General features: G+C 42.7%; 1 protein-coding gene across 1 annotated transcript in view; it reads left to right on the top strand.

Moving 5' to 3' along the window:
* apobec2a (apolipoprotein B mRNA editing enzyme, catalytic polypeptide-like 2a) overlaps positions 1-13,851 on the top strand; it is a 95,166-nt gene that overhangs the window by 55,327 nt on the left and 25,988 nt on the right. The window contains exon 2 of the mRNA XM_033632901.2: positions 11,171-11,395. Within this exon, the coding sequence (XP_033488792.1) occupies positions 11,171-11,395 (225 nt within the window). The remainder of the gene's footprint in view (positions 1-11,170; positions 11,396-13,851) is intronic.

Below are 13,851 nucleotides of genomic sequence, written 5' to 3'. Positions count from 1 at the left end.
CTCTCTCCTGTGAACCAGCTTGAGCCTATTCAGCTGCTCCAGCAGCCAGGCCTAGCACCCACTACCAGGCCTTGCTGCATTCTCCACCTGGCCCTGCTGCATTTTCCACCAGGCCCAGTTGCACTCTCCACCAGGCCCAGCTGCATTCTCCCTCAGGCCCTGCTGCACTCTCCACCAGGCCCTGCTGCAGCCAACATCAGGCCTTGCTGCACTCTCCACCAGGCCCTGCTGCAGCCAATATCAGGCCCTGCTGCACTCTCCACCAGGCCCTACTGCAACCACCACCAGACCCTGCTGCACTCTCAAAAATGGGTCCAAGCAAAACACAAGCTGACTTGAGAGATGAGAAATCAGATGAAGATGTCGTCTCGCTGGCTCAGGTAAAAGAGATGCTGTAGCAGCAGAAAGACATGTATTCAGCACTTCTACAGCAGCAACAGGAGAACTTTAAAAGTTTTGTAACAATCATTTTAGACTCCACTAACTCTAGACTAGATACAATCACACGGGAAGTGCAAGAAATTAAAACGAGCATTCAATTTACACAGAAGGAAGTGGACGATATCAAGACCCAAAACATTAAGCAGACTGAACATTGTAACTCCATGCAAGCTGACATTATGAAGATTTGTGACAGCCTGCTCACTGTTTCAGATAAAATGGAGTACCTAGAAGGTCACTCACGTAGGAGCAATCTGGTATTTGACGGTATTCCAGAGCAGCCTGGGGAGACCTGGGTTGATACAGAGGGAATGATTAAAAATGTCCTTGTGGATAAGCTTCTTCTAAAGAAGGAGATTGAAATTGAAAGAGCCCACCGCACTGGGAAACCAGTAGCTGGTAGCAACAGACCCAGATCCATTGTGGTAAAATTTCTGAGATATAAGGATAAATCAGATGTTTTGGGAAGAGCCAAAAATTTGAAAGGATCTAGGATCTACATCAACGAAAATTTCACGGAAGCAGTCCATTTGAAAAGAAAGGAACTGCTCCCCAAAATGAGAGAAGCACGTGATAGAGGCGAAATTGCCTATTTGAGACATGACAAACTAATAATTTGCCCACGCAACAGCACCCCAAAGCCACCTGGAAACATGAACATCTAATAGGTATACCTGCCAAAGTTCATCCTTTCTGTTTTACATACACAATCAATCAACAACAATCTACCTAAGGGTTTGACTTTTGCACGTATTAATATTTGTAGTCTCAGGAATAAAATCCATGAACTCTGTATTTCTGCAACTAAACAAAGTCGACATTCTTGCTGTCTCAGAAACACATCTAGATAATTATTTTCAAGACTCAGAGTTGATCATCAATAGTTATTCCATATACAGGAATGATAGAAATAAATTTGGAGGTGGAGGAGCAATATACACGCAATATCATTTTCTTTGTAAAGTCAGGTATGATCTCATTAAGGATAACATTCAGTACGTTTACATGCACAGTTTAATTCCACTTTTAATCGGAATGAAAGGCCATTCCAATTAAAAGTGGTCATGTAAACAGTCATTCCAAATGAAAAACGGTCATTCCGATTAAAAATTAATTCCGATTAAAGGGGGTGGTTTATTCCGTTTGTCATTCCGAATGAAAGAATTTTGTGTGCATGTATACACTCATTCCTCTTTAAATTCATTCCGGTCTTTCTGCGCATGCTCGTTTCCTTGCCCTTCTGGCACGATGACGTATATAGCGCGCATAGCAATGGGCTGCATAGCAACAGGCTGAGATAGAGCAGTCGGACTTGTTGCACTCACCGGTTTCCATTCGCCACAGCACGGTCTTCTATCTCCCTTCTTCGACCTTCTACCTCCCTTCTCCTCCTCAACAGACGAAGCATTAGCAGAACAAGGTTGTTGTCGTGCTGCTTCAAGAATATAAGCAAAACAAGCCCGAAAAAAGCACTAAGAATGGCATCCTCAAGCATCTTGTTATCTGGAGCGAGGACTATACAGTGTTTTCTTCCGGTAAACGTAAACACGTAACATCCGCCCCACCCCCTATCCAATCAGAAACCTTCCCTGCCCCAAACATTGCGCAGACCTGAATAAAGGCGATTGAACTGATCTCCCATGTAAACCCTCATTCGGAATGAATATTTCCCATGTAAACTACCTGGAAAGACTTTAATTCTGAATGATTTCATTCGGATTTATTTCATTCCGAATGAGAAGCTATCATGTAACCGTAGCCATTGAAGCTATATGGATTCAAATCCATCTGCCACATTTAAAACCTTTTCTAGTTGCTGTTGTTATAGAGCTCCTAACTCTAATGTGGAATATCTCAATACTTTGTGTGAAATGATGGACCATATTACAGAAGAAAATAGAGAAATATACTTGCTTGGAGATTTTAACATTGACTGGCTTTCTGAGATTTGTTCCCTGAAAAGTAAACTTAGCTCAATGGCTGACACCTGTGGATTAACACAGCTAATATCTCAAGCTACTAGAGTATCTGTGAATCTAAATGGTGTTATTTCCTCAACATGCATAGATCATATTTACAGTAACAACTCTGAGCTGTGCTCCAGACCTGTTTCAGTGCCAGTAGGTTTCAGCGACCATAACTTTGTGGGGTCCATGTCATTGGTTCGACAGCCCATTGGTTCGACATCCCATTAGTCCGACTGTCCGCAGTGCTGAATGGCTCGCGGCGGGCGTATGGTGCGCCGCGACCGGCTTGAGGCAGAGCAGGCTCACGGCTTATGTGTTTGTCACTTTCTTTTTCATTTTAACCCACACCATGATCTTTTCCTGACCCTAACCAAGTGGTTTTTGTGCCTAAACCTAACCAGACCTTAACCACAGGGCATCATGATGATTTCGGAACGGACTTCGGAACAATGAGTTTAATATGGTCAGAACAATGGGATGTCGAACCAATGGGCTGTCGAACCAATGGGCAGTTCCCAACTTTGTGGCATTCTCCAGGAGGACCAAATTGCCTAAGGCAGGTGCTAAAGTTGTCCTTACTAGAAATTTTAAACATTTTAATGAAAACACATTTCTTGTTGACCTTGAAAATATACAGTTGACTAATGTATGCCCTATTGATGATGCGGAGCTCTCTCTGAATACATTCATTAATTATTTTATGGCGATTGCTAACAAACATGCACCAGTGGTGAAATTTACAACAAATACAATTAATGCCCCTTGGATTAATAAATCATTAAAAGAATTAATGGTGCAAAGAGATAAAGCTAAGAAGATTGCTATCCTAACTGGTTCCACTGAAGACTGGAGGCACTACTGCAAGTTGAGAAATAATGTCACTAAGATAAATAGAGTTAGCAAAAGAGCTTATTATCAGAGGAGAATTGCTGATAGTGGTCAAGATAGTAAGAAACTATGGAATGTTCTGAATGAAATCATGGGTAGGAAAAAGTCTGTTAGTTCTTTTATTGAATCTGAAGGTGTTTATTTAACTAAACCTTTGCATATTGCAAATTATTTCAATGACTATTTCATTAACAAGGTGTCTAGAATCAGAGATAAAATGGGTAATACGGGAGTTTCTATTTCAGAGGAGCTCATTAGAAAACATATCATGAATGGTAAAAACTGCGCTTTTGAATTCCAGCAGGTTGATGTTGTAACTGTTGAAAAAATGTTAAAATCCTTACTGGAAAACAAATCAGCCGGCACTGACTTTCTGGATAGTAAACTGCTGAAGATCTCTGCTTTGCATATTTCTTCAGCAGTTTGTCATATCTTCAATCGATGCTTAATCAGTGGCACATGTCCCAAATTGTGGAAAATAGATAAAATAATTCCTCTGATCAAAGATGCTAAATGTACGTTTAGTGGTCCCAACAGTAGGCCTATTACCATCTTGCCTGTTCTTAGTAAACTGTTAGAAAAGATCCAGAGTTACTTTTTAAACAATAACTTAATTTCTAATCACCAACATGCATACAGGGTCGGTTATTCTACCTGTACGGCATTGATACAAATGAATGACAATTGGCTAACAGCCATGGATAATTCAGTGCTTGTTGGTGCAGTATTAATTGATTTTAGTGCTGCCTTTGATCTGGTGGATCATGATCTGTTAATTAAGAAGCTTGATCACTATGGTTTTAAAGCATCCACTCTTATGTGGGTTAGTAGTTACTTGTTAAACAGAACACAAAAAGTATTTTTTAATGGCACTTTTTCAGACAGTAGACACTTGAACGTGGACTTCCACAAGGTAGTTGCCTTGGGCCACTCCTCTTCTCGATGGTACCAGTGATCTCCCACTTGTTTTAAATAAGTGTGATTTGACTATGTATGCAGATGATTGCACCATGTACTATGCTTCACCTTCTTGTGATGAACTGAATCATACCCTATCATCAGAACTTAATGTCATCTTTAATTGGATAGAAACGAACAAACTCAAACGTAACATATCAAAGACGGTGCTTATAATATTTGGATCTAATTATAATATGGCAAAGAATCCAATTCTGAATTTACAAATAGATGGTCAACCGATTCAATATGTAAGTAAGGCAAAGCTACTGGGTCTCTGGCTTGATAACACTTTGTCTTGGTCTGAACATGTAAATAAGATTGTTCTGAAGATGGGTAGAGCAGTTGCAATTGTCAGGAAATGTGCACCTCTTATTCCTTCATCACTGCTCTGTCAAACAGTTCGTTCTCTGGTTTTGTGTCACCTGGATTATTGCTCGGTTATCTGGTCTCAACTGTCCCCCTTTGACGAGTACAATTGATATGCATTACAATTTGGGTTGGCTCTATGTCGAGAAAAGAATTTTAATGAATTTATTGGTTAAGTTTTATAGTGTTGTGAAAAAACGATCTCCACAATTTCTTGCTCAAAAGATAATCTACACCAATGAAATTCATTAACACTCCACAAGAGCTGCCAGCAATGAGCATATAATTCTGCCACATCCTAAAATCCAATTTCTTGAGGAAATCAGTTTTGTATAGAGCCACAAGTTTATGGAATCTACTCCCAAGATATATTCACAGAAACAGAGACAGGAATTGTTTCAAGAGAAAACTGAAAATACACTTGCGATCTAATTATTTGAGTTAATTCATTTGTTGTAAGTCTGTCATTTATTTTCTCTGCTTTTGTCTTTTCTCTTTTTTAATATACTCTATTTTATTATTTTTCAATTATGTACTCTTGTTTGTATACTTTTTGTATTATGTTATGGGTTTTATGACTATGGACCCCAGGAAGACTAGCTGTTCATCCAGGCATCAGCTAATGGGGATCCATAAACAAATAAGCAAATAAACATTGGAGCACAAAGGCTGAGGGGAGGGAGCCGAGTTAGTGACATGCAGTAGAGCTGAGTTAGCGAGATGCAGTAACAGGACATGAATGTTAGCAAAGGACAGAGAGAGAAGGAGAGAAGGTGCCCGGTGTATTATAGGAGGTCCCCCAGCAGACTAGGCCTATGTCTAACTAGGGGCTGGTCCAAAACAAGCCTGAGCCAGCCCTATCTATAAGCTTTATCAAAAAGGAAAGTCTTAAGTCTAGTCTTAAATGTGGAGATGGTGTCTGCCTCCCAGACTGCAACAGGAAGATGATTCCACAGAAGAGAAGCCTGATAGCTGAAGGCTCTGGCTTCTGTTCTACTTTTGGAGACTTCAGAAACCACGAGTAACCCTGCATTCTCAGAGCGCAGTGTTCTGGTGGGATGATAGGGCACTATGAGCTCTCTAAGATATGACAGAGCCTGACCATTTTGAGCTTTGTAAGTTAACAGTAGGATTTTAAATTCAATTCTGGATTTTACAGGGAGCCAGTGCAGAGAAGCTAAAACAGGAGAAATGTGATTTAATTTCTTAGTTCCTGTTAGTACACGTGCCGCTGCGTTCTGGATTAGCTGGAGACTTTTGAAAGACTTATTAGAGCTACCTGATAATAGGGAATTATAGTAATCCAGCCTAGAGGTAACAAAAGCGTGGACCAATATTTCGGCTTCTTTTTGGGACAGGCTTGGGCTAATTTTTGCAATATTACGCAGATGAAAAAAAACCTGAAGTTATTGTTCTTGGCCCCAAACAACTCAGAGACTCATTATCTGATGACATAGTTTCTCTAGATGGCATTGCTCTGGTCTCTAGCACTACCATAAGAAACCTCGGAGTAATATTCGATCAAGATTTGTCTTTCAATTCTCACAAACCTCAGGGACTGCATTTTTTCATCTGCATAATATTGCGAAAATTAGGCCTATCCTGACCCGAAAAGATGCAGAAAAATTGATCCACGCTTTTGTTACCTCAAGGCTGGATTACTGTAACTCCCTATTATCAGGTAGCTTTAATAAGTCTTTAAAAACTCTCCCGCTAATTCCAGAATGCAGCAGCACGTGTACTAACAGGAACTAAGAAACAAGATCATATTTCTCCAGTTTTAGCTTCTCTGCACTGGCTCCCTGTAAAATCCAGAATTGAATTTAAAATCCTACTGTTAACTTATAAAGCTCTAAATGGTCAAGCTCCGTCATATCTTAGAGAGCTCATAGTGCCATATTATCCCACCAGAACACTGCGCTCTGAGAATGCAGGGTTTCTCATGGTCCCTAAAGTCTCCAAAAGTAGATCAGGAGCCAGAGCCTTCAGCTATCAGGCTCCTCTCCTGTGGAATCATCTTCCTGTTGCAGTCCGGGAGGCAGACACCATCTCCACATTTAAGACTAGACTTAAGACTTTCCACTTTGATAAAGCTTATAGTTAGGGCCGGCCCAGGCTTGCCTTGTACCAGCCCCTAGTTAGGCTGACTTAGGCCTAGTCTGCCGGTGGACCTCCTATAATACACCGGGCACCATCTCTCCTTCTCTCTCTCTCTCTCATGTCCTGCATCTTGCTAACTCAGCCATACTGCATGTCACTAACTCGGCTTCTTCTCCAGAGCCATTCCACTGTCTCGCAGGTTAACTTCTATCACAGCAGTGCCTGGATAGTGTGACGTGTGTGGTTGTGCTGCTGCCGTGGTCCTGCCACATGCCTCCTGCTGCTGCTGTTATTATTAGTCATACTTCTACTGTTATTATACACATATGATTATTGTCACATACATATACTATCAGATGTTAATATTTATTTTCAACATATTGTACCACAATAGCCAGAAACATAATTATAATATGATTACTTTCATTAATGTTTGTTGTAAGCTATTAACATTATCGTCTGTCCTGCATCTCTCTCTGTCTCTCTTTCTCTCTCTGTCTCTCTCTCTCTGTCTCATTGTGTCATACGGATTACTGTTAATTTATTATGTTGATCTCTTCTGTACGACATCTATTGCACGTCTGTCCGTCCTGGAAGAGGGATCCCTCCTCAGTTACTCTTCCTGAGGTTTCTACCATTTTTTTTCCCCGTTAAAGGGTTTTTTGGGGGAGTTTTTCCTTATCCGCTGTGAGGGTCCTATGGACAGAGGGATGTCGTATGCTGTAAAGCGCTGTGAGGCAAATTGTGATTTGTGATATTGGGCTTTATAAATAAAATTGATTGATTGATTGATTGATTAAAGCAAACACAAATGAGCCCAAAGCCAGCTGCATGGCGGGGACCTTGTCAAGCAATATTACAGACTGCATCCACACCGGCAGACAGCCAGTCGGCAGCAGACCTGTTGACTCTTTTGGGACAGACCTGCTGAGGCACAGCAGGTCTGTCCCAAAAGAGAGACAGCACTGCCCCCTTGTGGCAAGAGACCGGCACTCTCCGACAGGCTGCCATCCCTTCCCGTGGGTTCTCAGCACCCTAGAGAGGGGCTATGCCTTGCAGTTTGCTCGCAGTCAGATCGAAACGGCCAATTTTGGACTTGAGAATCTTGAACAAACCATTGAGGAAAATGCCTTTCTGTATGTTGACACAACACAGTCTATTCAGAACAATCAGACGGGTGGACTATTTTACTTCGGTGGATCTGAAAGATGCATTCTTTCACGTCCCCATTGTGGAGAGGCACAGGAAATATCTGAGGTTTGCTTTTCAAAACAAAGCCTATGAATTTTGTGTCCTCCCCTTCGGTCTGTCCCTGAGCCCCCGGACATTCACTGCATGCGTAAATGCGGCATTGCCCCCCCCCTCCGGGAGAAGGGAATACGAATCTACTGTTATCTCGATAACGAGTCAAGGGGCTTCGCCACTACGCACACCAAAACGGAGACAGATCACCTCCAAACACTGGGCTTCCTCATAAACTGGAAGAAAAGCGGCCTCGTGCCCAAACAAGTGACAACTTTCTTGGGGCTGGAGCTGAATTCTCAGTCCATACGAGTGCACCAATCAACGCGTAAATCCAGTAAGGGACAGTCACCGTAGGCTTATGATTACACCGCGGTGCCGTCAAACCCTAAAGGCATGGGTGGACCCACACCTGCTCTCAGCTGGCATCCGTCTGGGTCCAGTGTCTCTCAGGGTTGTTATAAAGACCGACGCATCTCTGTGGGGGTGGGGCGCGATGTGCGACGGCCGTGCAGCAAACGGGCCGTGGGGAGTGCAGGAAAGGCGTCACATAAACATGCTAGAGCTGAAAGCAGGCCGCCGGGCTCTGGCATGCTTCACGGACTGGATGGGGGTCAGCATGTGTTGATACGGTCGGACAACACTGCCACAATCGCGTACATATACTGACAGCACGGAGTCCGCTCCTCAGCCCAGAACCAAGTGGCATCTCAGATACACTTGTGGGCGCACAGACATCTGCTGTCCCTATCAGCGGCACACATTTGCACCCGCAGGTGGTGGAGGAAATTTGGACTCGGTTCGACCAAGCCCGCGTTGATCTGTTCGCATCGCGGCTTGCAACAGACTGCCCACTGTGGTTCTCCATTCACAGCGACGATCCCCTGTTAGGGCACGGCGCTCTACCACACCCGTGGCCAAGAGAAAGGCTGTACGTGTTCCCCCCGGTCCCGCTGCTCCAACAGGTTTTGGACAGGGTGAGGGAAGGCAGGTTGCAGATCATCCTGGTGCCGCTGTATTGGCCATCACAGATGTGGTTCGTGGACGACTCCGTGGCCGCTACCAGTGTGCACGGATCTCCTAACCCAGGAGGGAGGAGAAATTTTCCACCTATCCCCTCACAAGTGGAAGCTGGTGGCTTGGTTCCTGAACGGGAGCGTCTGCTAGGTGAAGGTTTGCCTCTAGCAGTAGTGGAGACTATACAGAGTGCCAGGGCTCCATCTACCTGTTCTCTGTATACATATAAATGGCAAGTTTTTACGCGCTGGTGTGCAGCGCATAATGAGGATCTGCTGAGCTGCAGTATAGGGATCTTCCTCCAGAGCTTGTTAGACAAAGGCTCGTCTTCCTCCTCCCTAAAGGTCTACTTGGCTGCAATTTCTGCTTGCCATATGTATATTTACGGAAAATCAGTAGGTTGCCACTCTTTGGCATCTCATTCATGAAAGGCGCTCGACGCTTGCGGCCACCTGTAAGATGTGTTTTACCCAGGTGGGATTAAGTGAGGGGCTCTGGAGGGGCTCTCAGGGCCTCCATTTGAACCTGTTGACATGACCGATTTGAAATTTCTATCCCTGAAGACGGCACTATTACTAGCCCTGTCTACAGCGAAGAGAGTCAGTGATTTGATTGCCTTGTCAGTGCAACAATCATGTATGGCTTTTTCGGCAGATAAGCAGCGCGTCACGCTGTTGCCTAACCCTGCATACCAGCCGAAAAGTATTGAGGCTGGTTTCAGATCTGTGGTTGTGGACTTGGTGGCATTTTGCCCCCCTCCTTTCGCATCAACAGAAGAGGAGCACTTACATAGACTGTGCCTGGTCCGCGTGCTCTTGGCATATTTGGAGAGGACGCGCGCGCTGCGCCGTTCTAACCAGCTGTTTGTATGTTACGGGTCCCAGTCCCGTGGAATGGCCCTATCCAGAGAGCATCTGTCTCACTGGATGGTGGAGGCCATAACATTAGCCTATTCCTCTTTGGGGAAGGACCCCCCCAGAGGGCCTGAAGGCTCATTCAACACAGAGTGTTTCTACTTCATGGGTGCTTTTGTGCGGTGTTTCTGTGGAGGACATGTGTGCGGCTGCCTCATGGTCGACTCCGCACACTTTTGTAAGATATTATAGTCTGGATGTGTCCAATGCGTCCTTTGTGCTCGTGGTATTGTCTGCAGCCAGACAGTGAAACGTTTTGGCCTCATTAGCATACTGGTGTATATTATATGGGATAACTTATCGCGAGTAGCCATGGTTTCCCATGTTAATTCCTCCTTAGCCCAGAAGGGATACGCATGTCAGTATCGTCTTTATGGCCAGCAAGGGTGGTGGTATGTGTTGTAGTTTGAGTAAGAACTCGAGTTCGAAATGAAGTAAACCATGAGGGTTGTGCTACAACCCAGGTTTTACGAGTGAAGAACAAGAGTTCTTACTAATTCAACCTTGCTGTCCCGCCATATGGGTGCGGGCTGAATAAGCTGCAATCGGCAGCTGACAGTGGCAGGCGAGCCGTGTCTATTATAGCTGCGGGGACGGGCCCAGGCTCGTCATAGGGAGAGAGCCTATCACCTGCCACACTGGCCAAGATGTAACTTGGGTGGTGTTAAGGTTTTTATAAATAAAATTTATTCAGCAGCACTGTTGATCGCAGCTTGGTAGCATGAGTAAGAACTCTCGTTCTTCACTCGTAAAACCTGGGTTGTAGCACATCCCTCATGCTTTTTTTATTGTTTAAAGTGCTGTGTAACTGGCCTTTCTTGAGAGTGGGAAGAGTGAGGGAGTCACATTATGTTATGTCTAGGTTCCCCTTGACCGGGGACATAACAGAGTTCATCACTGAGTCCAAGTGGATGTTTGTGTCAAATTTGAATAAAATTCCCTCAAGGTGTTCTTGAGATATCACATTCTCAAGAATGAGACAGACATGGTCAGAGTGACTTTGACCTTTGACCTATGACCATCAAAACCTAGTCACTTTATTAATGAGTCCAAGTGGATGTTTGTGCCAAATTTAAAGAAATTCCTCCAAGGCATTCTTGAGATATCACGTTCACAAGAATAGGACAGAAGGACAACCCAAAAACATAATGCCATTGGCCCCGGCTATCACCGGAACAGATGCATAAAAAAAGATAAACGAAATAGTCCCAAATCATGTCAGAAAATGAAAACTGACACATCACTGTCTCTTTTATTTTTATCTGTTTTACACAGGGACCGGATTGATCCCTTTGCCTTTAAGTTCCAGTTTAAAAATGTGGAATATTCCTCAGGCCGCAACAAGACCTTCCTGTGTTACCTGGTGGATAAAGGGAACACAACTAATGGGCTACTGAGAGGCTATCTGGAGGATGAGCATACTGGGCCTCATGCTGAAGAAGCCTTCTTCATACAGTGTCTGCCGAACTACGACCCTGCACTCAAATACACAGTCACCTGGTATATATCTCTCTTAAACTGTCTGATGTTTTGTAGTTTAGAGAATGTGGCAAATTAAAAGACAGCTTCATTACTATTATTATTATTATTATTATTATTATTATTATTTAAGTCTGGTCAGTACTGGCCTTTTTTCATGTCCAGTTTGAATATATTTATATATTATATATATTTATATATGTATATAAATGCTCTTATGCTCTTTAATGCACAAATAAACCAAATATGAATTTTGGAGCTCTATTCAAATATAATTCACAATAACTGTCTTCTTTCCAGACATCATCTAAACTTTAAACTGACAAATGTCAAATTTTAAATGTAAAAAAGTAGATTTTTATGTATTTAAAATACACACATACTGTACATGTACATAAAATACACACTACTTATTTATGGTTGCATAGTGTGCAGCCATACATGCAAATAATATACCCATATAATATATGTTGCAGGTGTGATGTAATATATACAACACAATTAACTGCTATTCAGAGCTAAACAAATTGTGGTAATATTAAAACTATACACGAAAATGCTGACTTCTGAAATTTGAATACTCATGGAAAAAAGGGTCCACATTGAAAATAATTTAGAATTATCTCTCAAATGCTTTCAGATGTGAAATGCTGTAAGCATTGTTATATTCTGACTCAGTATCTCTTATGAGTCTCTCTTTGAATACCATGCATGTGTAATCCCTCATGTTCTGACTCACTCCAGCAGAATGATGAGACTGGCTTTGATCAGGTTCACAGCATTTAATTGTCATCCTCTGTGTAAACAGATAAAACAACACAATAGTGTGGTTGGCGTTGTCCTCACACACACACACAACTCCTGCCCTGTAATATGGAAGTCCAAGCAGCAAAAGGGCGTGATTATGACACTCAATGTGATTGTATAGTTTTTACATAAATATGAGTTATCTTTTTTAACATGACATGAAATCATGAAATATTTTTCTCACAGCACCAACTATTTTTAGCCATGAACCTGTTTTTTAAGTATTTTTTTCCCAAACACAATATAACAATGAATTAATATAAAAAAAAATAAAATACAAAATCATGTGCAAAGGCTCTTACCAATAAATAAACTAATAAATAAAATGATTAATTAAAACATTGCTTTTTTATATAAAACATACATGTGTAAACAGATAAAACAACAGAATAGCGTGGTTGGCGTTGTCCTCAGACACACACACAGCTCCTGCCCCTTTGCACCAGAAGAGACGCACAACATGCACAATAAAGCCCCATCAGTTGCACAATACGTTGTCACTATCGCGCAATCCTAGCTAACAAGTTAGCAACTTCGCTCGGTCTAAACACAGAAATAACTGCACAATACCAACTTACTAACGGTTGCAAAACTGTTTATATATATACATATACTTTGTTTTCAGTGAAATTTGTGCATTGCAGATTAAAATATAAAAGTCACGGAGCTGTGTGCACTACAAACCGTAACATGGAAGTCCAAGCAACATAAGGGATGAGCTGCTGGCTTCCGGTAACTATACCAACCACATCTGCCAAAATAAAATATTCCTCCAAAATAAAATAAAAAACTTGGGAAACTGTCAAGTAATGGTAGCTCTTAGAGTCAAACCAAATGAATCCCACAATGTTTCATGAGCAAGTCTATAAATAAATATTGCACACGTAAAACACAACAACAATGTGCTCTGTCAAGCCATAGGGCTGTTCAGTTTAGAACTCAGGAGGGCAGTGCAGCGCTCATCACAAACCTTTCACAGATGACATGAAAAGTGCCTGCATATACTTTTCACATTCAATTCAAAATCAGACTCACCATCCGAAATGCTCAGCTCAGAGGTATAAAATCAAAATAAAAACAAAACCAATAATGAGGGAGAACTTTAACCCACTGTGTTCATACTAAAAAGGGAACTTGCCCATGTTTTTAGCTTATCTGTCTTTGAAGAATCTGACCATTCATCGTCTGGATAAGTCTGTTGACAGGTCTGACCAATCGGCCAGCTCTAGTCCTAACAGTACCATCAGGACACAACCCAGACAAGGCACTCTGAGATACATCAGGCCCAACACACTCAGGGCTACTTGGGCAGTTCAGTTCATCAACAGGGGATATGGCGAAGGAACATCTCCAGCTGGAGATGAACCAGCCACAGACACATTCACAGTGTCATCATCCATCACTTGGGTCTCCTCCAGTGGCACCAGAACTCTGGGCACATGAATAGAGGCTGCCACAGGGATCTGAGAGACCCAGTGTTCAGTACGGGCATTATGGTCCACTGCCCCGACAGTCATAGCAACCTGGTCAGCGGAAAGATCTGCAGTGTCATTCACACTTGAGTCACAGGAAGAGATTGTAGGGGCACAGTCAGGCTGTGTGGGATGGTCAGTGGAGAGATCGACAGCTGTATCCCCATCCGCAGCACAAGAAGAGACAACAGAAGCAGA

This window comes from Epinephelus lanceolatus, chromosome 1 (assembly GCF_041903045.1).
Source record: "Epinephelus lanceolatus isolate andai-2023 chromosome 1, ASM4190304v1, whole genome shotgun sequence".
NCBI lineage: Eukaryota > Metazoa > Chordata > Actinopteri > Perciformes > Serranidae > Epinephelus > Epinephelus lanceolatus.
Note: the sequence above shows the minus strand (reverse complement) of the source record. Positions and strands in the feature narration are given on the sequence as shown.